Source organism: Numenius arquata, chromosome 2 (assembly GCF_964106895.1).
Source record: "Numenius arquata chromosome 2, bNumArq3.hap1.1, whole genome shotgun sequence".
NCBI lineage: Eukaryota > Metazoa > Chordata > Aves > Charadriiformes > Scolopacidae > Numenius > Numenius arquata.
In genome coordinates this window covers 116,399,529-116,427,066 of record NC_133577.1, presented here as the reverse complement: position 1 = coordinate 116,427,066, position 27,538 = coordinate 116,399,529, and the positions used below count along the sequence as shown (strand labels likewise).

The following is a 27,538-nucleotide window of genomic DNA, read 5'->3' as shown; positions in this document are numbered from 1 at the left end:
AATTGGAATAGTCTGCATAGGATGCAGTATAATCACTGTTAACATTGCTTTAGCACATTACAGTCAAATATATAGTGTCAGTGTAATGCAGAGTGCTATCACTGTATAATTTTCTCTATTTTTCTTAAATTCTGAAAAATGTTTACTGTGTTTTCTCTCATCCTATAGAGACATCTGTAGTTAAAAATACGACTATAATGGTGCAAAGCTGCAAGCAGTTCTGCCCCATGCCACTTCTCCTCTAGAAGAGGCATCTCAATGCGGCGCTCAGCACTGATGCCAAACCTGTTTTTGTCTGCGAGCAGATTGGATTGCTTTAGTTCACAGCCTGTGAGAACATCTGTTGAGCATCTCTGATGCACAGCTAATAACCAGATCTATCGGTTGCTCTTTCCAGGCCCCCGTGCTGAGAGCATTTCAGGGGAAAAGAGGGCTTCACCAGCAAAATCCCTGGCTGCTGAATTATACCCTACAACCATTGGCACGTCAGTATAAGAACTTCAGTGCTGTAGCTAAAGCTGTCTGCTCTTTCTGAGATGAGGGAACAAATGTAAAAATATTTTTGGCCTAGTTATTTATCTCTTGTAGTATCATTCTCTCACTCCCTTTTCCTTTCTGACCCTCTGATCCAGCAGTTATTATAGTTGCCAAAATGATCAAAACAGGCTGATCAGAATTCAGTGACAACACCAGCGTGTTGCTGTCTCTTCTCTCCTTTGAAACCCACTGCCTGCCTATCCCTAAAAAGCCAGAAGTTTGAATCAGTTCGTACGACTTCCTCATTTTCAGCTTTCTTTCATTCTCAAATGCTGCCAATACCAAGACAAACAGTTGTTTTCTTCAAATTGTATGTACTCTGGCATGCTGCTTGAGACTCGTTTGTCATGGATCTACTTTTTCCTCTGAAAGAAGAGGAAATGAGATGAGATTTCCTCATTAAGAAGAGCAAATCTGTACTAATGCTGCAAAATTCATCACTTTCTGTGTTTCTGTGGTGTGGGTTTTATTTGCTTGCCTCATTATCAAAAACAAGTCTTCAGTCCCTCTCCTTTCTGATATATGAATATAAATGTTTGGTATACTTTTTTTTAAATTATTTTAAAAATCTTATATGGAACACTTTTCCTTGAATAATTTTGATATCACCTAAGGTGTTAGTGCTTCCCAAAAGGTACCGGAGAGCTCCCGACGATGTCGGGGCTGCAGGACCATGTCGAGGCTGGCTCAGCTACTTGTGAACCTGGGGGCACGGTGGCAGTCACATAATGTAACCCTGTGCTAATTGACTTTGTAAATCAGTTCTGGTAGCAGCAGAGGTGTAAAGGCTGCAGGGGACACCGGCACAGAGCGGAATGAATTATAAGGAAGAAATCTGGAGATAAACTAACAGTGCCGTTACTAAGGGGGTAAGGTTTCTGGTGACATGCAGTGCCTTTTTATCGGCTCCACCAACACAGGGAAAAGAACAGGTATTTGGGGCATAAATGAGCCCTCTTAACTTTTTTTTTTTTGCTTCAGGTCTGAAGACTGGCCTGTGAGCTTAACATCTGCCTTTTCCCCGCTATTACAGCCCACTGCCGTCAGGCCTTTCCCCTCCTAGTTAACCTAAGAGAAGGTACTGCCTCTTCTCGAGCATTATCTGCTTTTATATCCATAGCCTCTACAGCAGTATTACCGCTGCCAGCCGGGCTGTAGCGCTTTGAAGACGCCGGGCACACGCCGCAGGAGGCCGCGGGTCCCGCCAGCCCCAGGCACCTGACGGCTCCGCTGCGGGTCCCCCCCGCCGCTCCCCCCCACCCCGAGCCGCATGGGCGGGGAACAACAGCCGTTTTTCCCCAAACACGCTTATTTTCGCCTGTGCCGCGCTGCCCGGGTAGGCGGCGCATGCCCGTGAGGCGGCGAGCATGCGCGCGGGCCGCAGCCGCCGCTCCCGTCGGCCTGTGCCTGCCGCCGGCGCCGGGTGTCGGTGGCGGAGCCGGCCCGCCCCGGGCGCTGCCATGGTCAGCGAGGCGAGTGCCGAGCAGGGCGTTGCGGCTGCCCTCCCTTCTCCGGCCACCCCCGCCGCGCTGGGTAACGGCGAGAGAAGCAAGAGGTAGGGGAGGGCGGGGGAGAGGCGGCCGGCGCGGCCTGTCCCGTCCCGCGGCGCGGCCCTGTCCCGTAGCTGCCCGGTGCCTGGCTGGGGGCCTGCGCCCTCCTCAGTACAGCGGCCGGCAGCGCCCGCGGCCCGCACGGGCGTGTGGGCTCCGAGCTGACCGCCGCCTCCCGGGGCCTGCCTCGGCTTGGGCAGCCGGGCGGGGGGTCTGTCGGCCGGGGCCGTGTGCGAGGGCCCCCGGGAAGGGATTCAGGCGTGGGTCGGCTCCGCGGGGGTGGGAGGGGATGGCGGTGCCGGTAACGGCTTCGCTTTCAAGTTGTCCGAGTCAGCGAAAGCTGCCCGAGCCCCTGCGGTGGGTCGGGGTTGCAGTCGTCCTGGTCTCGAGTGGCATTTACGCGATGCTTTTTCTCTTTTTTAGCTTGTAATAATAATTTTTGTTAACGCGTTTGGCTCTTGGATTCGTAATACGTTACTTTCGTAGCAGTGGGTTCCAAATTTTGTACTTGGTGTTTCTGAGTGTGGTGTCATGGGCAGGGGGGAAGGCATCGGCTGTCTGTCCCAGTCTGTAACGGAAAGTGAGCCTGTGTAAGTGGGATTAAAAAAACAAATTAACTACTTGTGTACTTCTAGTTAAATTACAAAAATCTGCATACTCACCGATGCAGGTTGATTTAGAAAGTTTCTTAGTAAAGTGCTTTAAAATTCTCTAGGTTTATCTGGTACCTCTTCACGGTGTGCTCCTACACGTGTGGTGGCAGAGAAGACACTGGTTAAATGAACCGGTGCTAAGTTGACTTCAGTGCTGTGTAGGACAGCAGGCAACCCTGCCCAGTGTTTCGTCTGTGCTAATGAATGTTATGGCTCCAGTCATTGTGTCCAAGCAGCTGCTTTGCTGTATCTGCTCCTAAGTTATCCAACTTCTTCTTAAGCTACTCTGAGTGGACTTGAGATAGTTCTTTAAAACACAATTACATAGTGTAGTAAGGACAGGACCTCGCTTCCCTGACTTTTTTTTTTTTTTTAAGCTGTATAACCGAAATTCTGTTCCAGCACCCATCTTCTCTGCCCACTTTAACTGTGGTTTCTTTTGAATCCTCTGCAACACGCTTAGAATCATTTTGCTGGTCTCTTCAGGCTGACTTGACTGATGCTCCCGCCAACTGCAGAGTCTGTATCTTCTCACTAAGGTCTGAAGTGAATTTGTGCAGTGAGGAAACTGCAGGCACAAATTGTGATTCTTCACGTGTGAACTTCCATTTCCAGTAAAGCCTATTCCTTTGTTATTGCACAGCGCAAAGCCTGCTCAGCACCAGGGAGGGGCAGAGCAGGGAATTGCTCTTGAGTAATTTCACTGGGACATGCTGGAGACTTGACGTGCTCCTGAAACAGGGAAGATGAGTTCACAGACTTTTCTACAAGACGATGTTGAGGATTGTCTTGCATGTTGGCAGTGTAGGCTAGCTTGCCTGCCTTGGTGCCTTTAAATAGGGGACGATAATATGACGTATTCTTAGAATATAGTAAATGCACGATAGTTTTTTCTTAGCTTCAGAAATTCTGGGCAAAGTGCAACATTTCCTCAGAAGGAAAACTGCAGTGCCAGCTTGTTAAAACACGCAGCGTATTGGCAGGACTGGGTCATATTTGTATGCTTTGGAAACAGTTTAAGACAGTATTTCCTGGGCAGGCTGCTTCTCTCAGCATCCTGCTGCCTAATGTATCAATGACTCCAAGGAGAGCAGAGCTCATGTCATGGGCTGACATGGATTCTGAAAGGTGAAGCTAGGATTTAATACTTGATTTGCTTCGGGTGGCATTTTTATAGAGGGAAAAATGCTGATTTTTATTATGACCATAAAATTCTGCAATGTAAAAATGTGAGATGCTTTTTTTTTTTTTTCCCCTTTAGCATATAGTATGTGCCCACATTGGCTGAATATAGGAGCCCAGTGCAGTTTGATATCCACCCGAGTTTATGCAGCCTACGAGATATGTCCTGCTAAGTCAGTGACTTCCCTGCATTGTCAGGTCTGTTTAGCAAGCTCATTTCAGGACTGAGGGTTTTGAGTGTTTTTAAATTTAAAGTTCAATATGTTCAATACCAATAAGAATTTAATCAAGAAAAAAATTAATCATAGTAATTAAATGATGAATGTGTTGGATATGGTTGGAATGTCAGCAGCAGTGTCCAGGCCAATTTTAACAGTTTTCTTGAAGGAAGAGTGACCATCCAGCAGTCTAGCATGTGCTTCTTTAAAACATATTCTTTAGACTTTCATTGCCTTATTATTGCTTTCTGATTATAGCCAGTCGGTTTGAGTAATACTGGTTGTGTATTTTAATCACAATGATTTATTCTCAAATCAGAGGGAATATATGAAGGAGGAAGTGGAGGAGTGTGCTGAAGATGAGGCGACTGAATCGGAAGAAGACCTTGAATTTGATGAAAGAATTGGATGCCTTTCCAAAGGTTCCTGAAAGCTATGTGGAGACTTCAGTGAGCGGAGGCACAGGTAGGCCTTATTGAGATGCTGACATTGATTCATGTTGGCTCTTAGCTCAGTCTAGCATGCTCTGGGAGTAGAAGCTTCAGCAGGAGGAAGACGGGCATCTGTGTTCATTTGAAACTAGCCAAAATTGTTTCCTTGATTTCTTTTGTGGGCTGATGGAGCTTCCTTCAAGTAAAGGCATAGTATCTTATCCAAATAGATGCATTCATCACTCATCTCAAGAGAAATTTTTGTGTAAAACAGGTGAGACTCAAACCCAATGTAAAGGTTCACTGTAAAAACTTCTAACCAATTGCAACTGGAAGTGCACTGTGCCAAGGCCGTAATAATGCTTTCTCATTTGTTGTCTCTCTAAGCCCTTTTCTCTTTGCCTGGTTTCTGGATGAGACAGTGTTAGCATGAGCTGAAATGCAGGTTGGATTCAGCTCTGTGCTTTCATTAAAAGAGGAAAAACCTTCTCCAGAGATGTCTAAGAGCTGGCTAAGTTAAGCATCAGGAGGAAGAGCAACTTTGTAAAGCTTTTTGTCTCCAAGGTGTAGTTGATTGTAAGAGACGGAAAGCCCTTTGAAGAACTAAACGCTTCACTCCAGGGCATGTGCTTGTGCTGTCCTTATAGTCACTTGAGCTTCTGTCAAAAAGCTGTAGCTGTAAGAAGTACCTTTTCTATATGTATCTGAACAGAAAATTGTGTCTGTACGTTGGGTTGGGTTAGAGGTAGCCTGATCTGGAAATAGTGACTTCATCTATTGGAATTGTTTGCAGTTAGATAGGAAACTGCTAGCAGTTAGTTTGAAACGTAGGACAAAAGCCTCTCTCATGTGCGATTATGTCTGAAACTCGGTTGAATAAAAAGTACAAGAAGCAATTGCAATCTACAGATAAGCCTCTGAAGTCATGACGCCACTTGTGTAGAAGTAAATATCACAAGGATCTGTGTTACTTTGCTGTGTTTCCTGAATTGCGCTGTTAATAATTAAAGGATTATTGTATATAAAATAATCTTGGAGAGCTGATTAAATAAGTTTTTGCTAACGTTAGTCCCAGTTCCTGAGAAAGCAAATGAGTTGGTTTTATGTTGTAATTCTTAGAAAAATGATAAATACTTAAAAATTTCTTTTTTGTAGTATTGCTCTATCCTTTATGAGAACTTCACTTTGGTGAAGAGGGCCTTAAAGATTTCTCAATACCAGAAGTTATTTTAGCATTCTTTGGTTTATCCCAGTAACCTTATAAATGACAATATAGGATTTTCTTATTCTATGTCATTCTAAAATTTTAATATAGTATTCCCGTTTCACTCAGGATTAGAGTGCCAGGCTTACTTTCTGGTGTGATAGAGTCTTGGTATGTTTTGCATCCCTATTTTCAGACTTTCAGTGCCTAAAACCCATTGGAGAAGAAGTACTGGTATCTCAAACAAGCTGAGACTCTAGCTCTGGGGCTGGGAGAACATTCAGAAAAGAGGATCTGTCTTTGGAAATTCTACAAGACTTCATTTTCCTGTTCAGATCCACAAATAACTTTGCTCAGATTTACCCAAAAGCAGCTACAGCTGTAATTGTTTCCTCGTGTTCGGATAGACAGTATGGCTCCAGCTTTCCTATTGTATATCTGGGGTGAGTCTGGCCTACTGGGCTCCAAAAGGAAATTGATAGCCAGAATAATTAAATAATTAGTGCATCTGCTTTCACACTGGGCTTTGACATGGAGGTCTTCATATATGTGATCGTTACATGGCTTCAGCTGAAAGCTGGGATTTGAAATGGTGCTGATCAATGCAACAGCCAGTGCTGCAGCCGGTGTTTCTTTTCTGATCCTGTAGGACTGTGCCTTCATATCCCTGCTGCCACCCCTGGGCTGTAGACCACTCTGTAGGGAATTGAAGCCTATCAACAACAGTTGAAGTTGTGCTTCATAGACTCCATAGAAATAGTCCACAGAATGCAGATGGAAAACATGTACTGTCAATAAGCTGTAAAAATCACTACTGTGCTCCGTAACTGAAGGGTTTTTTCAACTTAACAAAAGCCAAGATTTTTGCCCCCAAAAGGGGTGCAGCTGGTGCTTCTATGCTTCTGCTACTATGTTTCTGACTGTGTGCAGTAGGATTATCTTCCCTTTGCATTGTACAACTTTGCAAGTCTGATGAATAGGCTGCTTTGGAGATAAGCGAGGCATATATACCATAAAATACACCAATTAGTTTTCTTCCTAAAAATAATTTCAGACCAGTTCTTCACTTATTTAGCTGTTGGTGGAAGGGATGGCTACGTGTTGCTTATTGCCAGAGGGAGAATTGTTTGAAATATTGGGGTGGGAGTCCTGGCTGTGCAGCTGTATACAAGTGATAGGGCACCTGTTTTTTTTTAAGTGGACAGTGCGTATAATGCATATAATCATAGAGTGGTTTGGGTTGGAAGGGACCTTAAAGATCACCTAGTTCCAGCCCCCCTGCCAAGGGCAGGACACCTTCCCCTAAACCAGGTTGCTCAAAGCCCCATCTAGCCTGGCCTTGAACACTTCCAAGAATGTGACATGTTATTTCTCATCTGCTAGATTCTTGGCTCTAAAACTAGATATAAAAATAAATTGTTATAAAAATTAAGTTGTAGACAAGGGTAGGTTTAAAGGGACTTCAAGGTGCACCTTCTCCTTTCATGCTTGGATTTAGCATTCAGTTTACCTGGACCATCCCTGACAGTGAGTTATGGGCATTTTGTTTCATATGTGGAGGAGGATCTAGCCGGTTCTTAAATCTTCTGTATAGGGATTTCACAACTTCCCCATCATTCTAGTATTTGACTGTACTTAATGTAAAATGTTCATTCTTGATGCAAAGATAGGACTTAGTCTTTTCCCCTCCAATAGAGAAGCAAACACTGTAGATATGAAAACATTTTTTCTAAGAGCAGCTTATGGATTTGTAAATCAAAAATACCAGTATTGTGCCAATAACGCTTGGATTCTGGAATGTTAGAATTTTGTTCTGCTTATGTTTCTGAATAATATTTGTCATAATCTAAATCTTTTCTGTGTGTTTTTTTTTTTTTTTTCTTTTGACCACTCAGTATCTCTGATAGCATTTACAACGATAGCTTTCCTGACTGTAATGGAGTTCACGGTGTATCGGGACACGTGGATGAAATATGAATATGAAGTAGACAAGGATTTCACTAGGTAAGTTTTATTCATTAGAATTCCTTTTAAAAATTTGTGTTATCTGTATTTCAAGAAAGAATAGATTTAAAATGTTCATGTGACTTGCAAGCAATTTACTATTGAAATTAAAAATGAAATACTAAAGGGACTTGATTTTTCTTCTGTTGGTCGATTTGTTTTGTTTTTTCCTGAAACCTATGAAGAAGAGAAATAGATTTCTGCAAAGAAGTTGTCAAAATAGTGTAGGTTTGGTGGAGTCCCCTGAGGAATTATTTGCTAACTGTTCAGAGGACATTGTGATATGTACATCAGCTTGTAATTATATTATAATATGTAAATCAGTGGGATTACATCAGCTCTATTAACCCACCAGATTCACCAGACGCTTACTCTAGTTTATACAGTTAGTATATTGCCATTATACTTTGTGCTACTGGAGGTGAACCTTAAGCACTCAGAACTTTGACTGCGTTATCTAGAGATTGCTACTGATCTTGTCTCCAGTTACAGCCTCCAAGATTGGCTGAAGGTACATTTGTGGTTGGTTTCACGTGCTTGTCTGGACTGCATTCGCCTTTCTTCCTGAGGTGATCAGGCACCCATGAGTCCATGTGAAGTTATTGGAGATTTTGTGCACTGAACACCTTTAAATATCATGCGTCTGGAACTGGAACAACTTTAAAAGCTGTTTGACTAGTTGCTGTGGTAACAAGCTAAAGATACATCTATTAATTAGATGTCTTGCACGTCAGAAATACCAAAGGTTTCTGTAATGAAAAAATAAAAAATATGAGAAATTTAAGGGAGATGCATCAAGAACTCAAGTTAGGGTAAATTCATTCAGACAGGCACACACGTAGGTCTTTGCTAAAGTAGGTTCTTTCCCTAGTGAAGCTGTCACATGGGAAGGATAGTATAATGGTTAAGAGACTATTGTGGGACTTGGGAGACACCCTGCAGCCTGTGGTTCTATGACAATTTAAACTGATGGATATTGTTACCACTTTAATTGTTTTTCTCTTGTCTGCTGACCATGCCTGATCCCCAGTTGAGCCCGTGTAGAATCCTTTGCTTACCTGATTTGCTTGTGGTCAGCTGAGTTCCCAGAAGCAGCTCGCTGGAGGTGGTAGACCATGTGACTATAGTGAAGGGATTTATTTGTTACAGTTTAAATTACTTTTGTGAAACTAACATGAAAACCAATAGGAAGTGCCCAGAATATGGGGGAATACCATACAGCCAGACTTTTGGTGTGATGGATTTTTTTGGGGTGTGGGGTTTGGGTTTTTTTCCCCTGATGGGAAGAACTTTGTTTTACCGCCACTTGTTATGGAAACATTCAGGATAAAGATCTTGACATAAAACGCATTTTGCTATTATAATATGGGAGCATTTTTGAGAAAAGAGCTTTTTGCAGAAGTAGTGCTACCAAAACTGACCGTCTTTATGACATGGCAGCATTTTCTAGAAACTGTTTTAGCAACTTCTCAGCCCGATCCTGAATATCACTGTCCCAAGGAATTCTCATGAGGATTGGAAATACTATGGTCTGTCTTAAGGATAAAATAGGAGGAAGGTGCTCAAACATTTACTTAGTATTACATTTGTAACTCCTACATTGTCCTGATCCTCTGCATTCTGTGGAATTTATTGCACTGTGTAGTTGTGTGGAAAAAAAGTGTGTAAAATATTGAAAACTGAATATTTTTAGTAAGTGTGACAAGCTCTTGGGCCAATAATATTTCCAGTAAATCTGTTAGGAGTTTCATAGTAAAATTCAACAGGAAAATCTGACTCCTAAGTTACGAGTGATCATCAATGCTTTAATAATTAGAAGTCCATCTTTGTTCACCCAAATTTTAAATGGCTTAAGTTTATATTTATTGGTATAAATCTTGTTATTGGACTGTGCTTCTGCAAGTAATCTGAGAATTTTAGTAATATATCTCTTGATACTTGTACTCAATGTTACTTACTATCCTTACTATCTTTTTTCCTTTTTTTTCCTTTCCAGTAAGTTAAGAATCAATATTGATATTACAGTTGCCATGAGGTGTCAATGTAAGTATTGCATCAGTGAAAGTTTTGAAACACTTTAAAAGCTCTTCAGAACATGCATTTGCTTGCAATATAGTTGGGTGTTGTTCAAAATATTCTGACAGTGAGATTTCTTCTGATCTTGATGGTATGTAGTGATCTTGATGGCATACGACTCACTGAAAGAATTGGTAGGAGATGTGAAGAAAAGTATTTATGCTATCTCATTCACATCTCAGAACTTTGTTTTGTCTGTCAGCAAAAAAGAAAGAGAATGGAACAACAGATCCCTAGCTGGAATATTCTAAAACCTCATTGTGAGACACAGCTCAGCAGTAGGAATTCATCACAACTTTTATTTATTTATGAACTTGGCAAATACTAATCTGGTCTTTTGTTGAACAATACTGGCACCATCAGGTAATTTCATCCTCCTCATGAACATATAGATGCCTTCCCTTTTAAAGATGGTGCTTACTATTCTTTTGACATCATTTAGGTAATGAACCGTTATTTGTATGGACTGAATTTGGTTGTCCTGGACTGAGAAAAAGAAAAAATACTACTTCTACCAGGAATGCAAGCAAATCTTCAAGACTCACTTTTTTAGCTAGGTTAAACCTTACATTAATTGTATGGTACATCAATACCATACAATTTGTTTTTGTCTCACAAGTATTAATTCACAAGTCATTCCTTCTTGGTCTTAAAATTTATTTTATTTTTTTCAATTATTTTCTAGTTAGCATAAAAATTTTGAAAATTTTGATTTTTTTTTTCTTTAATTTGAGAAATAAAAAAACCTTTATCCTCTGTTTTGACTAGTCTTGGTTTGGATTCAGTGCTTATGAAACAGGGAAAAATACTTACGCATAGCAGATCCTAGGTGCTTGTGTGTGTGGTTCATACAATGTCTCTAAAGGTGTTACATCAGTGAGAAAATATTGCAAACCTGAAAATTTTGTTTCTGATCACTGTGCATCAGTTGATGATACTCTGATATGAGAGGTTGAAAAGTAGAATGCTGTGGTTTCCCCCTTCCTCCCAGCAATCTGCTTCTTGCCAGATTTGTTTTTCTTTTGGTTTGGACTTTGTTAACAAGGAACAGTAACTTATACTGAAAGTTTGCTACTGTACTGTGAAACTTCATTTCAACTTGAACTTTTTTTTGTTTCTTTATGATCATCTGTTTGACTCTAAATATTTTTCTTCCTGTTTAAAATAGATGTGGGGGCTGATGTTCTGGATTTAGCAGAAACAATGGTCGCCTCTGCAGATGGTCTAATCTATGAACCAGTAAGTTGATTCTTACCTTTTTATTTAAAAAGCAAATTGCTCTTTACTTGATGCAGAACACTACTGGGCTGATTTGCTTGCTTTATTTTTTTCCCCACAACTGGCTGCACAGAACCTCCCCAGGTATTATCTGATGCCCGAGTGAGGTCTGCAGTGCTTACCCCAGGAATCTGCTAGGGAAAAAAGGCTAGCACTGGGATTTCTGTGTGTTCGCCCTCTGCAAATATAGCAGATTTGCATACAGCAGATTCCCAGATCGGTGCTTCTTAACAAGCTAGTGATTTCTACAGCTAGTTATTTTTACATGTGTGAATTCTAGGGATAAGAGCTAACAGTATTTGATATGGAAGGAAAACTATCAGAGCTCTCATAAAAAGAGAATTGATGTAATTGCTTTTTAACTAGAAGAATACTATGGTTCTAAAAAGGGGTAGAAAGTTACTGTGGTATCTTTATAATGTTGAATGGCATTACAGATCGTAAATTGAGTTAGTACCCTTTTAATTTCTGTATTGTGAACTGAAGGCTCTGGAACTGTGTAAGCCTATGTTCTTGAAGTGATTTTGATGGCATAGTACAATAAGCTTTGAAGTAATTGTTCTGTAGGAAAGTAATTTATCATTTACAGAAAACCTATTAGAGAATGTAACTCCCTGCTGTAATTATTGCATTCTCTAATAACTGAACCATATTCCATATTATAACAGTTTTGTCAAAATTCCTACTTGTGTGTGAGCAGGAGGGGATGGCTGAATGAACGATGTGCTCGGGAAAGAGCTTGGTTTTTTGTGTTTGTTCTCCTTGGAACATTTCCTCTTTTGTCTGAACAGTCATCTCTGCGCTGCTATAGCTGCTGCATGCTAGTAGTTGCCCCAATTATTATAATCCTAGAAAGAGGATACTTTCTGTACTTGATCTCTTTGGGCCATAGCTCCGGATAGGTTTGAGCATTAACTGCAGTTGAATTTACTGTCTGGAGTACATCGGTGTTAACAATACATAGATTTGAATTCCATGCACAGATGTCACTGGTGGTATTATTGTGCTGGTTGAAGTCTAGCAGATCTGGTAGCTTGTCTTAAAGAAGTGCTTAGTGTGTAGGATGACTCTAGAAATAAACAATCTGCATCTGGACCCTTGCTTTTGGAGATTACTTCTCTGCCTGTTTCATTCCTGTTTGCATCAAAACCATGTATGTCAGTTATATGACTTAGAAGTGAAGAAGAAAGTCCCAGCTCTCTCAGCCTCTTTAGTCTGGAGAAGAGAAGGCTGAGGGGAGACCTTATTAATGCCTATAAGTATCTCAAGGGTGGGTTGAAGGAGGAGGGAGCCAGACTCTTTTCAGTGGTTCCCAGTGACAGGACGAGGGGCAACGGGCACAAGTTGGAACATAGGAGGTTCCACTCGAATATGAGAGAGAATTTCTTCACGGTGAGGGTGACAGAGCCCTGGAACAGGCTGCCCAGGGAGGTTGTGGAGTCCCCTTCTTTGGAGATTTTCAAGACCCACCTGGATGCAGTCCTGAGTAGCATTCTCTAAGCAATCCTGCTTCAGCAGGGGAGTTGGACTAGATGATCTCTATGGTCCCTTCCAACTCTAAAAAAATTCAGTGAAATTCAGTAAATTCAGTGAAGTAAATGGCCACTCACTGCTTCTTCTAGTGTGTGTTTGTCAAAAGACTAGAAGGGCAGAGACCGCTGACTTGAGTTATGCGAGCTTTAGGAAAAGATGCTGAACTTATAAATGCAAACAAGTGAATAATTCTGGGGTAAGGACAGAAATTCCCATACTTGAGCACTAAATGTATTATTTAAAGTGCAAAGTCCTTTCATAAACTCCAGTATGTGCTACCAAGTATGAAGTTGATTGTTAACTCCCCACCCTTTCCCACACCCCAGTTCTCTTCTGGGTTTTGTGGATGGGACTTCAGTGGTTCCTGCGTGTTTTATTAGATGTGTTCTTTTTGTTTCAGGTAGTATTTGATCTCAGCCCACAACAAAAAGAATGGCAAAGGTAAAGTACTGAGATGCATGCCTATGGTTTGTATTATTTGTACTGGAAGTGGCTTTGAGGTACACCAGAGTCATGTGACAGAACTATGTTTTGGGTCTAACAGCCCTTGCTTGTAACTTAGGAGTGCAAATCTGTGAAAAGGTATTAATGTACTTTTCTTATGATTTGAAATCTCTGTTATGTAAAAAAATTGGCTTTGGACTTATTTGTGGAATTGGGTCATGCAGTTCCAAGTCGAGATGTATGGACTCACTCAACTTGTTTCCAAACTAATGCTTGGTAGCACAAGTTTTAATTACAGCTTCAGGCGTGTAACGCAGGTAGCTTGGTATCTAAATGTCAAAGCTGAACCATAGTAACAAATTAGCACGTTCTTGTGAAAGCAAATGAGTTTGAGTCCTTCATATAATTGACATGCTGTTTATCATTTAAACTGGAATAGCTTGGTTAGGTGTGAGATCGCTGCACTAATAATCTTGTAACAGAACCTGAAGCTTATGTGGGAGTCTGGCTAGTTTTGGTATTTTGGTAACACACTGCTGTGAGCACCAGAGCTTTAAGGTTTGTATAAAATATTCTCAAAGTTTATTCTAACACTTTAATACTGACATGAACCTTACTAACTTCTTGATTTATAATCTGCAACTGAAGCTGATAATTAATTGTGAGTTATTTTTTGTTTTACTGTTGTGTGCTTTCACGCTTGTCTGTGTAATCTTTAGGATGCTGCAGCTAATTCAGAGTAGGCTGCAGGAAGAACACTCTCTTCAAGATGTGATATTCAAAAGTGCTTTTAAAAGTGCTTCTACAGCACTGCCACCACGGTAAGAAAAAGCGGGATGTTGTGTCGTCATTCCCCTCTCTCCACCCTATTTAATTAAACTCCAGATTTTATTGTGGTTATGATTTTTTTTTTTCAGAAGATAAGGTTGTAAGAAAAGACGACCTTATTGCTTTTTATTGCATTTTGAAATAGTGTGCTCAATACTTGCTTTGGAGAGCTGTAGTTCTATGAAAATCTCTGGGGTTTCCAACCTGGAGAAGGTTTTAAGGTTTTGTATATGTATTTATACATGTATATGTATAAATGCCACACACGTAAATATATACATACACCTTTTTAGTCCATTTTTTCTGATGCTTCCTTTTTAATGTGAATTAGTAATACCAAAGCAATAATAAATGAGTCTTTTTTTTTTTAATGAAAGAATATCTTCCTGTCTAGCAACTTTTTTTAGAAGTCCTGTGACTTAATACTTTATGGTTTTAAAAGAATCAACCTTTGAATAAAAATGTGTTTTGTTAGTAAATGCCCTGGTCTAAGGTAGCACTGTTAAAATTGCATGGAAAAACCTTGCTCTTTACACTTGGTTCCAGCTGCCCACAAAATGCTGAGAGACTAATGCGTGGAAGGCTTGGTCTGCCTGAATCTAGGTGCTATCTGATTTTTATTTTTTTTTTTTTCTCTCCCCAGGGAAAAACACTTTCTACTTGAAAGCTGAAATTCTTTTCCCCTTAAAAACAAACAAAAAAACCCCACACAAACTAGCCATAAATAAAACAAAACAAACACCAAAACCATTGTATGCACTTTCCATGTTGTAATCTCCCTCTTTGAGGACTAAATGCATCCTTTCTTCCTAAGGCAAGGCTAAAGAGGGCTGAAAAAATATTTTTTTCTTAGTTGATGTCTTTAAAGTCCTTAGATCCTTCTGTGCCTCTGTGATACTTGTTAGTGCAGTATTTGAGATGTTATTTATGCTTGAGATGTGTTTAAGGAGCAGATTTGTGAACATGTTCTGAGTTGTGGACATCCCAACAGTGTGGGAAGAGGAAGGTTTCACAAAAAATAAATGTTGAAAGCTGTTCATGCTACAGTGTTGTTAATGTGACTAATATATTTTGTGATGTTCACTGTAGCATTAAAACTTTCCCAACAAACCATTTTTGGTAGAAGTAATTGGAAAAAAAAATCCCCAGGGCAGCAAGATATACTTATGTTTTCTGTTCACATGTTGAGGTATCATGAGTTAGCTTTGTAGGCCAGCTCTCTGAATACAAGTACGAACAAAAGCTTCCTGGTTTCAGTAGGCTGACTTTTATTAGATTCCTTCCCTTTCACCATCCCTGCTATAATTCTGGAAGAATACAATAAGGAGAGGTAGATGATAATGCTATATCTTTATGCTAGGAAAAAAACAGCAGTACAGTTAGATTTCATTTCTGTTAGTGAATATGCTTAAGTACTCTTTATGTTTTTTTTTATTTAAACAGGGAAGATAATTCATTACAGTCTCCAGATGCATGCAGAATTCATGGTCATCTCTATGTCAATAAAGTGGCAGGGAACTTTCACATAACTGTGGGCAAGTATGTTATTTTCAGAACTTGAACAGAATACACAAAAAGACTTCTACGTTATATATAGTACATGCATGTATATGTCTGTGTATGCTTTTATGCTTTTGAGTTAATGACAGGTTTTTATTAACCTTCCCATACACAAGCTTGGTATTATTTTTCCATGTGGCATCTTCTCTTGCACAGTTAAAAACAAATTTCTTCATAAGTTACTAAAACAATGCAGTGCATTATTGTGTGCAACGTAGTGGTTATGAATTCCAGTGTCTTACAGAGTGAAAACTCTTGAAAACAGGTTCCCTGTAAGTGTATGGTGTGGAGTGGACTGCTTGTGCTTGCCTCTGTTCTTTGGGCCTGTCCAAACTTCCCCTTCCTGTTAGCACACAGGTCACTTACATGGATGAAGTGCAGATCTGTGCTGTTTCCGTACTGAGATAACATAGGTGTAGAGCCATAGTTAGGGAGCTAAATGCCACTTCCTCTTGATTTGAGGAGAGACTTTCTGCTACATTTCAGCAATGCTGTTGGCTTATATAAGCTGCATACAAACCTGTGTTCACCTTTCTCAGTGTTCTCCAGCTCTGCTGTCCTCGGTTGTCTTCCTGCCACCTCTGGTGCCACCTTCCTTCCACCAGAGATCCTAGCATGCAATCTGTACTCTCCAATTTATCCACATTTAATTCCAGCTGCTGTCTTTGTGTGGGTATTTCTCCAAATGCCATTCTATCTGGTCTTGTACCACCTCTCTGATTTGCCCCTGGATGTCCAACTTCTTAAGCCCTTCTCAGAGCTGATCATCTCAGCCTTTCATCTGTACTGCCATCACTTCTCTCTTCCTGTCTTTAGTTCTGCAGCCCTGAATAATCTTTTGCTTTCCTTTGCTTCGTTTTGCTCATCATTACATTTGTACTTCTGTTAAGTTGCGCTCTCTCTTCTTGTAGATTTTTTTCTTTATGGCTTTTCTCACTGGCAACCTTTGTATTTTATTGCCTTGTTATTTATTGTAGTCCTACCTTGACTGATCTCATTGTCTTTTTCCACCTTCTGTTTGTCCAAAACTTACATGTATTTATTAACGATTTAACTCAAACTAAGTAGGGAAACTTACAAGCATTATTGGCGGGACTGGTAGGCATGAAGTGTGGCTGGGAGACTGTTTTACTTTCCAGACAGAGTTCCACTTTTCCCCCCCGGCTTTGCCCTGTCACCAGACTCTGCATTGTTCTTTCTTTGCAGGCCTACAAACAGGGGTCCAGACCTGAAGTTAACTTGCTTAGTCAGGGAGCAAATACAGAGTGTAGTTAACTTGCTTAGTCATAGAATAAGTGAAGTTCTCATTAATCACTTGAACAGTTTTGCAGCTTTTCATAGAATCATAGAATGCCTTGGGTTGGAAGGGACCTTAAAGATCATCAAGTTCCAACCCCCCTGCCCTGGGCAGGGACATCTCCTACTAGATCAGGTTGTTCAAAGCCCCATCCAACCTGCTCTAGAACATTTCCAGGGATGGGGCATCCACAACTTCTCTGGGTAGGTCTTGGTGGCTCTTCTAGTAGCCTGGTGACTTGATGCGAGTTTGACGTTTCTAAAAATGCATGACACTAATTTTGTGTAAGAGGGTTTTCATGAGTCTAACGTTCATGTACCTTGTCATTCAGTCTCTCTGTACTTGGCAGTAATAAAAATGTCATTAATTTTTTTATATCTATAGATAGACACAATTTATGAAGTATTTATTGAAATAGAGAGGGAGAGGTATTTTTTCTACGTAGTCCTGTTTAGGAAAACTGTGTCTTTTGTGTGGATTCATTAAACAAATTTTTCATAAAACGATCTTGCTTTTTTCAGGGCAATACCACACCCTCGAGGCCACGCACACTTGGCAGCCCTTGTAAGCCACGAGTGTAAGTTCTTTCTATCATCTCCATACAGATGGGTATCATTTCATTCAGACTGCTGTCTCCCAATTCATATGTTAACATAGGTTGCTGTTGTCAAGATGTTCTAGCTGAGCAATTACATTGTAGAAGAAAGTGAAGAATATTCTTTGCGATGTAGTCACTCAGTAGTGACTTACTTTCATATGTTTAACACTATTAATGTTATCTTTAGGTTGCTTCTACAGTAATGATAATGGGAATCTCAGATGTATTTTGTTGTAACAGAGATACCATACATAATTCCTGTATTTCAGTCCAAAGTACCTATTTCCTGCAAAAATCTGTTTTTATAAGGTTACAAATTTCTAAACTTTGTCCTTAGAAACTTCATTTTTAGGTTGTGAGTCTAGATAGTAAATGTATGTTGCTGCCGTACTTGGTGTGAGGCAAGGGTGATGTACTGTGAAAAATGAACTTGGTGTTGGTTAAATCTCCAAGTGTCTGCCTATGAATTTATGTCAACACAAATGTATAATATTACAGAGTTTGCAAAATCGGACAGTGTACTAACGTGGTAGTTGCCTTATGCTTCCTCTGTATGTGTTTATGAAATTTTCTTCTTTTTCATACTGTTACAGTTCAGGTTCTTGTATGTAGAATAACTTCAGTGTTTAGCCAACTAGAAGTTTCCTGTCATGAAATTTTAACTCTTGTCAACTCCAGGGTTGATTCAGATGGAGTTATAATTTGTTTTATAAGTTCTTTTCTAGAGAAATTGAATTTCTCATAGTTTAAAAATGTTGTTTCATTCCTGTGTTGTCTTTCAGCCTATAACTTCTCTCATAGAATAGATCATTTGTCGTTTGGAGAGCTTATTCCAGGGATTATTAATCCTTTGGATGGAACAGAAAAAATAGCATCAGATCGTAAGTGTTGTGTGTTTAAAAAAGCATCGTTTTCTGTATTTTTCCAATAATTACATCTAAAATAGTATGAATGTTGTGATGTACAAACGACATGTCCCGCTAGATTTGGTAGCGAGCGATGCCCTGTTCAGTCATCTGCATGGCATCATAAATGGGCGTTTTCTTTTCAATACCAGTATTGCTGTACATTGCTGTTTCGCTGAAGTTGATTTGCAGTTTCTTCCGGATTTGTGTTTTGTTGAAGTTACAGTATGTCTGAACAGATTGCAAAGGGTTTTGCAGCAGTTTATGCTGCAGGGGAGATTCATAGATCTGATTGTTGTCATAAGGGGGAAGATAAGTCTGATTTGGTTTTTAAAAAGTAGCACCAGGTGTCATGGGTTCTATTCCTGTATTTGATCTGTCACTTCCATGGTGTAATTTGTGAGGCTACCATAGGAAGGGTTTGTGTATCACTTTGTTTCCTCATGTATAAATGAAGTAGTAAAGTAACCAGCTTTACTGAGCTACCTATGCCTCATTCTCTGACTTGCGTTCCCCATGAGGGTGATCCCCAGAACCTTCTGAAGCTGGTCTTGTCTCAAAGTCAGTCTGTCCATTGGCTGTTCCAGCCAGAAGGGTGTAGGGTTGTTGAAACAAATTGTTTCAGTCTCTCAGTGTGTTTTCTCTTAGGGAATTGCACAAAGACAAAGCAATCATAAATACGTAAGCACACTGATTGCTCTAGAAGAATTTCCTAGAAGTCTGTCTCATCAAGAGAAAAACTGTAACCAGTTTAGAAGGGCTTCCAGTATTGTATAGACAACTCAATGGTTAAAATCTATTCCAACCACTGTCAAGATGTATATATCACGCAAAATGTGACTGTGTGAAACTTGTTTAATTCTAGTGTCCTGGAAAACACTATCTGTGCATTTCATTTGAAGCTTTGAGTGACATGACCTTAATGAGTCTTTTCATTACATAGATCAAATGTTAATTTCCCTGAGTACAAATGTGATATAGGCCTTGCCCATGGAAGCGGACTTTGTTGATGCAGATGGTGCTGAAGTAGTCTTGGCAGTGCTGAGACTCCTTGAAGGAAGTCCCTGGTGTAAATGGCTTAGTGGATTAATTATTTTAAATATTATTTGTTTAATTTATTTGTGAGTGTCTCAGATAATCTTTCACTCTGTACGTAATTCAACAGTGAGATTTGTTTTCTTCTAGACAACCAGATGTTCCAATATTTTATCACAATTGTGCCAACCAAACTCCATACGTACAAAATTTCAGCAGAAACTCATCAGTTTTCAGTGACAGAAAGGGTAAGTACAGTAAGAGAAAACCAAGCAGAGAAGAATCTAACAGCAATTGTTCTTAACAAAAGCTCAAATGTGAAAACAGAGACTTAGTTGTACTATGGTTTTGAGACTGTCTGTAGAAGATGCACTAGATTTATCTGTCAATAATGTAATACTGATGGTAAAATAGATATATATGCTTGGTGACACGTGCTGACTTCTGGCATTAGTGTTTTGCATCTGTAGATCTGGAGTCTGATATTAGAATTAGTGATAGATATCCAGTTGTTTCCGCTTCACCGAATGCTAATAGTGGTGGTGGTGGTGAAACCCTGTAAGTTTTAGGTCCGTAATCTTGTGTGTAGCTTTACAAATATTTGATCCAACTCTAGCTTTTTATCCCTGTGGGAAGCAAACCAAAAAACACAGTTCACTTGAACATCATGAACTTGATTGTGGAATGTTAGAAATGGAAACAAAGGTAGTTTGTATGAAAAACTAATCCCACAAAAAGCTTCTCTGTCTCTCAGCTGTCTTGTTTAACCTTTGTTGAACCACCAGCTTCAATTACTGTCCAGATAGAGAGCTTCCACTTCTGGCCTCGGAGAGGCTTTTGATTTTGAATCCATAAAGAAAGCAGTTATTGCAGCATAGTACATGGGCAAATCATAAAGTACTAACTCTAAAGCCTGCTGTAAATAAGGAAAAGGCCTTATGCGTACCAGTTACATGTCTCTTTTCCAGACACTGAACTCTGTTTTGATCTTTTATTCAAAAGTCAAATAAAAAAATGTTTGCAAAAAGTTTAATTCAAAATGGCAGATAAAGCAAGAGGTAAGAAGGAAGCCTTGGGTTGAAAAAACAGTCAGAGATTAGGATGGCGGTTCACTGTAATACAGTTTGTGGTGTTCTCCAAGGGAGAAAAATCTTTATTTCCTCACGATTCCATGCTGTGCTTCTGAAAAATACACAGCTAGGGGAAGGAGGAGATGATGTCTTAGGGGTCATCTTGGGACATGCAGGCTGCTGAAGGGAAAGATTGGCTCTAAAACTCATGAAAGCTGGAGCAAAGAGAGGAATGAAGAGGAATTTCATAATGCAATGTACTCCCATCTCCTGCTGGTCTAGCAATCTGCTTCATGTTTTCTCTGCAACAGCTAAGGTACTCCTTAAACTTCTGGACATCAGTCAACTGCTTATCCTACTCCTTATTGCATTTATTTCATCTTGTATTAATTTTTTCTCTCCTGCTGGAAAGATGGTTTCTGTCAATTAACTGTGCAGTCTTAGCTCTTTTATTTTGTTGGGGGGGGGGGGGGGCGTGTATTTTTTTATGAAAGTTGCAAGACAGCCACAGGTTGGTTAGGAGAAAAACTTGTGAACGGTGGAGGTAAAGCAGCATTACGTTCTTGCTTGCTCTGGCTGTCTCGGTAGGTAGCCCTGTCGTCTGTAAAGCTTGTTTGTGTTTATCTTTGGAAACCAAGCAGCCCTAGCAGATGGGCTGGGAAAGGCTATTAAGAACAGTTAACACTGAACAACTTAGTACTTTTTTTTTATAAGCGTATGCAGGCCTGGAAAAAGGTGGTCGGTTTGCCACGGCTAAAACTTGGATACAGTGAGGTTTAATTGCCGGGGTGAAAGACTGGGAAGCAGACCCTAAAAGGTTTGGACAGAATCAGCTCCGCTGTTGTTGATGTTTGATATACTGTGTTCATCTGTGCTAAAAAGATTTAATTCTAGGAAGGTTTCACTGATAACTGAGGTGTCTGATGCAGGGCTAGTTATTTTTGGCAGGTTTTAGCAACGAACAGTTAAATCATGTGCAGCGGTAGAAGGCAGAAGCAGACCAAAATGGTTTGCGGAAAAAGAATTTTGTGTCTTTTGAGGGTGGAGTTTTGGACATTCTGTTTAACTTCGTATTCTTTTTTCACCGTTTGACCTCAAAAGACCAGTAAGGCTCAGGGAAGCAATAGAGGAAAAACATACAAAAAAGTAATTTTTTGTCCCTTACCAGCGGCAAGGTTCTGTTTAACTACTTCAGTCTTCTCTTCCTTCCTAGTATGTCTGATCATCCATCCTCTAATGCTGAATGTTGTCATGCTCTCGAAATGTATAAAGCATTCTGTACTGTTTTGAGTTGATTTTTATTTATTTATTTAACAATTGCGAAGTTTCTGTGACCAAGTACCATAACTGATACATTATTTTGGCATCCTTTTTACTTTGGTCTCGTAGCAAAAAAAGCAATACGGTTTATGTCAACTTCAGCTGAGCGGAGAAGTTGCCTAGTCTGGATTTCAAAGGGGTATTCTGCTTTTTATTTTGTTCGGTATTCTCCATGGTTTTTGAGCACAGACTGTTAAATCTACAGGCGAAATGGAGCTGTGATATATTGCTTTTCGGTTCAGTCTTGCTTGTCTGTCTTTTCTACTCCTATCAGCCTAGACATGGCTGAGTTTGTCTTCAGTCAGTTACGTTCTTTTCTGCTGCCCTTGTATATTTTCAGCCAGACTTACCTGGCAGTGCATTTATCAACACCTTTTACTAATGACAAAACGATAGCAAATTTTTGAAAGAAACTTGTGTTGAGCTTTTTTACTCCTGAAACCTTTTTTTTTAAAAAGTAGAAATTTATAGCAGCCACATTTTCCTCTTCAAGGTCTTTTGGTTTGAGAATTTGGGCAAATGAGAAGAAACTGTAGAAGTTCTGTGATTAGGACTGAGGGCTCTGATCTGTTTGGAGTAGTCATGGTGAATTAGTTATTATTTTTATTGAGGTGTATTTCTTGCTGTGTGACTGTTGTCTGAAATGACCTGATAAAAATTTTGAAAAGAGGCTTGGTACTGGTATTCAGTTTTCAGACCCCAGAAACTTTAAATTTTTGATCTTTTTCCATTTTATTTCTCTTCCATCAAAGTAATGGATTATGGCATATGTGTAAGTATGCCCCGAGGGGAAAAAAAAAATGCACTGGTCTAATTTAACTTAAGCTTCTGAATTTCCATTATGGTATACTTTAGTTTAGGGTCTTCCCTCATACTTTTAAGAACCAGCAATGAAATCTTCTGTGGTATGTGAGTCTAGAGATATGCTCCAAGGAAGAAGGAGGATGAAACCTAATGAGTCTTAGATGCAGTATGTAGATTTACAAACACCCTCTGGGAAAACTGCCGTAGCTAAAGCTGTTCAACAACTCATCCTGATTTAAGTGATTAATAGTAGCCCATGAAGTAGGGAGAGTTGGGGGACTGTGTTATACAAGTGCACTCACTTGCATTCACAGGCCAAACAGACTGTAGCACTTATCCTCGTAGGTACCAAAAGCAACCTAATTATAAACATCCTCGTTTAAAGGATCATGTGAGCAAATCTTGAGAGGGTAGTACCAGAGCCTGGTAGTGAACATTGATATGCAGCACAGAAGACCAGCAGCCAGGAGAGTAAATTGTTACTAACGTTTGACTTTTAGAAGGTACCAGCCAAAGTTTTCTTGATATTCCCTGGTCTTCTGTTTATTGCTAGCTCTAATTAAGGAGCTCTTTGTCATCACATCTGTTAAGATTGTTTTCCTTGTGACTAATAAGAGTGAGTAACTTGTGTTTTTCTCTCTTCTTTCAGGAAAGAGTAATTAACCATGCAGCTGGCAGCCATGGGGTGTCAGGCATATTCATGAAATACGATATCAGTTCACTTATGGTGACGGTGACAGAAGAACACATGCCTTTTTGGCAGTTCTTAGTGAGGCTCTGTGGCATAATTGGGGGAATTTTTTCAACTACAGGTAACTACCAGTGCTTTCCCTCTTAAGTTCTACTGGATATGTTTTTGGTCGTGATTGTTATGGATAAATTACAGGGGAGACCTCCAGCAGGTTTAAGACTAAGTGACCATTTGTGTGCACTGAAATGTGCAATGAAAGCTGCTCATTTTTGGTGTCCCGGTATGACATTTCTGGTGTTCTGAGGGCCTGTTGTTTCTTTTTTGATAGCTTTGGCATAGGTTATTTACTTCTGGAAGAGCAAGGAGATAGATACAGATATATATCTAAACACACACACACACTGACTTCTGATACTCTGTGTATTTCATGTAGTTGGGATCCAGTGCTAAATCAGTACCGAAAGTTGAGATAAAATTTCCATCTAAAGTAATTGAGAGGATTTTCCTTGTGTAACTTGTCAATGTACTGCAAGATTTGCTCCTTTAAAGAAAATAAACTAAGTTGAAAAGACACAATTTGCTTATTAGTCAAGATGTAATAGGGTATCTTGATTACAAGTTATTTCTTTTCTGGGTTTTCACTTGAAGAGAGCATAGTAAAGAGACCTTAAACTAAGAGCTCTCTTTCAAAGTAGATATTTTTGGCCCACAGAATGTATTTTTACCCATAAAAGCCAGGCAGAGGGAATTACATTTGCTTGGATAGCTTTGGTTTTACTTTTATCAGTGCATTTCAGAATGTTACAATTCCCCCTGCCCTTGATGTTTCCTTTTTTATGTTAATTTCTCAGTGTTACATACTGGTTTACTGCACTGTATCCCATTTAAGTATCACGTAGAGTTTTCTTGTAATACTTCTGTGAATACTACAGTTTTACTACTTGTGACAATTTAAATCGTTTGCCATTGCAGGAATTTTACATGGCTTTGGAAGATTTGTGGCAGAAGTTATTTTTTGCCGTTTCAGACTGGGCTCTTACAGATCCACATCGGTAAGAAAAGCTTTCTCTGAGTATGAAACAGGTGGTGTGGCTATCTGAGGATGGATGACAAGGACAACTCTGGGACTGGGTCCTGGCAGAATTTAAGAGGCTAGCAATAAACTCTCCCTTTGACATATGAGCAGAGATTCAACAGCTTTCAAAAATAGTTGGGAAACCTAACATGTAAGGGAGCAAGGTGTTTTCTGAGAGGCTGACTTAATGAAACCAAGTCTCTTAAGAGATTCCTCTGCTACGTACCCTCCATTGTCCTCACTATATTCTTTTTATTGTCATAGTACTTCAAAAATTACATATTTTCCCAGGCCTTGTCAGTCTCCCTCACATCATCTTCTTCTGCTTGGCCTGCTGACCGAAGGAGAGGCCCTGCGTGCTGCCGGGCTTCAGTGTTGCAGCTGATTAGCCTGCAGGCCACTCCTGAGCAGTCTTTACCTTTCCCTTCATTGGGCATTGACAGGATTGCTCCTCTAGCAACTTCTTGATTTCATATTACTTTTATTTTTCCCATTTAAGCTTGTAGGTAGCCTTTAAGACTTCTACCTTTCCCTCAGGTTTGGTTGAAGTTTGCCAGCTGGCAAGGCTACACGAGTGGGGGGAGAGGAGGGAAGGCAAGCAGTTTTGTGTAGTTTTTGTTTGGGAGAGCAGGCAAAAGGCACACAAGAAATGCCCGAGAATAAAGAAGCGTGTGTTTTGGGGGAGAGAGGCAGATTCTGTTTCTGGACAAGCCATTAATAACACCTTGGTTTTTTTTGATAGGTCCCACTTCCTGATGGCCACACAAGCAACCACTTACCTCGAACTACGGACAATAGTACGCATTAGCCTCCTGAGAAAACTTTCTTTCTTCCTGCCTGATACAGAAGACATTTTTTTATAATAAAGAAAACGTTGTGCAATATGCTGAGACAGTGCTGATGGGCAGCAAAAACCGAAGCCTTTACAAAAAAAAAAAACAAACCACCACCAACAAAACAATTTGTGTAATTTTTTGTCTTTCTAAGTGCACATGGAGTCATAGGAGGGTGTGAGACCACTGAGGTGGACCATCTTCTGGAGATTACAGGAGCGTTGCCACCAATACAGTATTCATGGTCGAGCCGAGCGTCTTTGTGATGACTGCCATTGGCCGCTGCAGCATCCTAGTGCTCTTGGTTCCGTGCCTGGGAAGGCCGGCAGGCTCCGAGGAGAAAGAGTACAAGTGGGGTGTGTGGAAGTGCTGGGCAGCAGGCAAAGAGGGACAGAAATACAGCTGGGCTTTCTCTTGGGTGTACAGACTACGGTTTGGGTTTCCTTGTTCTTTTGAAATGGTGGGGCCAAGGGCTATGATGCTGTCCTTACAGGTGGGGAGCAATCCTAGAAAATCCTGAAGAAGAGAGAGACGAGAGAGAACTCAGGGAGTAAGGTGGAGCCCAAGCCATAACGTTGGTCGTAGCCGCTGCCTTTCTGTAGTCCCGCCATTCCTTAGTGAGAGAAACGTGATGCGGAGCAGAGGAGTTCCTCTGAGTTTTCACACAGCCGCTTTGCCAGCAGTGAGAACATCACTACCGGTGTTGGCGTGTGCACAGCTTTTTGACTTGAAATAAGAAGCCTTTTAAATAAGGCATTTGACCGTAGTTTTGATAAAAGGCAAGACTCCCTTGCAAAAGATCAGGAAATCTTTGTATGCCTCTTTCTTGATAAAGAAATTGCTTTGATGGAACCTTCCTTGTAGCCGTGCTGCTGGTATGGAAGCCCTGGTATGCAAATCCCAGAGATGGAGAGGAAAAAGAGCAAGAAGCTGCCTTGCTTTGGTTCAGCTAAACATGGGGTTCGGGGCAGTTGGGAGGTCCGCTGGCCCGGGCAGGGAGCGGTGGCATTGGTAGTAGGTGACTTCAGGGAATCTGAATCATTTTGCTGCAGACAGATGATGAGAGAGGATCTGCAGAACCAATCCTTACTGTTCATGAAGGTTTTTGTAAAATGAAGAGAGCAATATCAGTTTTATATTGTAAATATGCTACTGAGAATGAATGTTATTATGCAGATGGTGCTTTGAGAAACTAAACATCCTGTCAGTGCTGGCTACTGGTGTACACCTGTAGTTAAACAGTTGCTCCTCCAGGGTTAAAAAATTAATAGTATGATTCCTTCTCAGCAAAACTGATTTAATAATATATTAGGAGATGATGCTGACCCTGGCCTTATTCCCCATGGAACGAATATTATATTTGAGAGGACTAATTATGGAAAAATAAAAATCTCTGTGGCGTTGTCAGATTTTGCTGACTTCTGTTAATGTACTTTACAGGACACTTGGATCTTGGTGATGAGCACAGTGTAAATAACGTAGGTGATTTGCTATGCAAAGCAAAGGGCTCCCTAAACCGAGAAATTATATGAAATAGTAAATAAAATGTGGGAAATAGGGAAAGACCTTTGTTCAGTTTGATGGTTGAGAAAGAAGTTCAAGGGAGCCAGGTCCTTGGGGTTGACAGCCAGGTCTGCGCTTTTCTCTTTTGTGGTTTTTTTTTTGTTTTTTCTTTTTTTGTTTTAACACCAATTAAAACTTCAGCAACTTGAGAAACTCTTGTCCTTGGTGAGCAAGAAAATCAAAAGCTGTAAATTTTTGGTTCTCGTTTCTCTTTGGCTTTTCCCTCTGAGGTTCCTTCCCTGGTTCTGCTTTGGGCTTTGTCCTAACACACTGTTTATTCTCCGCCTGGAACAGAGCGTGCTGGTGGGAGACGCTGATCTCGGTTGACTTTCTGTACCAGAACTTAAATGTTATTTTCTATTCTCACATAAAAGAGCCAAGCGGCTTGGTGTGTCTTAAATCCTTGTGTGGTGTATTCGTGGTGTTCTCTTTAGAGCAAAGCTTGTGTGGCGGCTGGGGGCTAAGGGAAGAAAATTTGGGATTGACTTCCAGGTGTGAGATGCTGCATGGTGGGGTGAACACAGGATCAGCTGAGCCCGTGCTGCTGGGCCCTTTGCTCGCTCGCTCTCCACGGAGGGTTTGGTTGTAACTGCTGGTACCACTTCAGCCCTGTACCACACGTTGTCATTAGCCTAACGAGCACATGCAGGGTGTTCCAGGGAAAACAGTAGTTTATTGCAGTGACTTGTTTTGGCCGCATTTATTTATGTTGGGTAAAAGTGAGTGTAGTATGCAGAAATGAAAGGAATGGGTGTCCCAAGGGAAACAGAAATGTTGATGTGATGTGTGTTTTCTGAAAGGGGGGATAGTAGATGAAAACCACAATTTTTCTGGGTCAGGAAAGATGGT

General features: G+C 40.5%; 1 protein-coding gene across 1 annotated transcript; it reads left to right on the top strand.

The window, feature by feature from the left end:
• The first annotated feature begins 1,875 nt into the window (after positions 1-1,875).
• Positions 1,876-27,086, top strand: ERGIC2 (ERGIC and golgi 2). The gene is made up of 14 exons (XM_074164769.1): positions 1,876-2,092; positions 4,460-4,605; positions 7,671-7,779; positions 9,776-9,822; positions 11,024-11,094; positions 13,067-13,107; positions 13,830-13,931; positions 15,382-15,477; positions 17,317-17,372; positions 18,176-18,274; positions 19,484-19,581; positions 23,177-23,339; positions 24,191-24,270; positions 25,036-27,086. Exons 2-14 carry the CDS (start codon positions 4,500-4,502, stop codon positions 25,099-25,101), a joined length of 1,134 nt encoding a protein of 377 aa, XP_074020870.1. The 5' UTR covers positions 1,876-2,092; positions 4,460-4,499; the 3' UTR covers positions 25,102-27,086.
• The last annotated feature ends 452 nt before the right edge of the window (positions 27,087-27,538 follow it).

What these genes read in the sequence shown, in the direction of transcription:
- ERGIC2 (XM_074164769.1), top strand. Translation starts at nt 4,500, where the DNA reads ATGAGGCGACTGAATCGGAAGAAGACCTTGAATTTGATGAAAGAATTG. An exon ending in ATGGTCTAATCTATGAACCA is followed by an intron (nt 11,095 to 13,066) that starts GTAAGTTGATTC and finishes TTTTTGTTTCAG; the next exon opens with GTAGTATTTGATCTCAGCCC. An exon ending in AGTTTTCAGTGACAGAAAGG is followed by an intron (nt 19,582 to 23,176) that starts GTAAGTACAGTA and finishes CTCTTCTTTCAG; the next exon opens with GAAAGAGTAATTAACCATGC.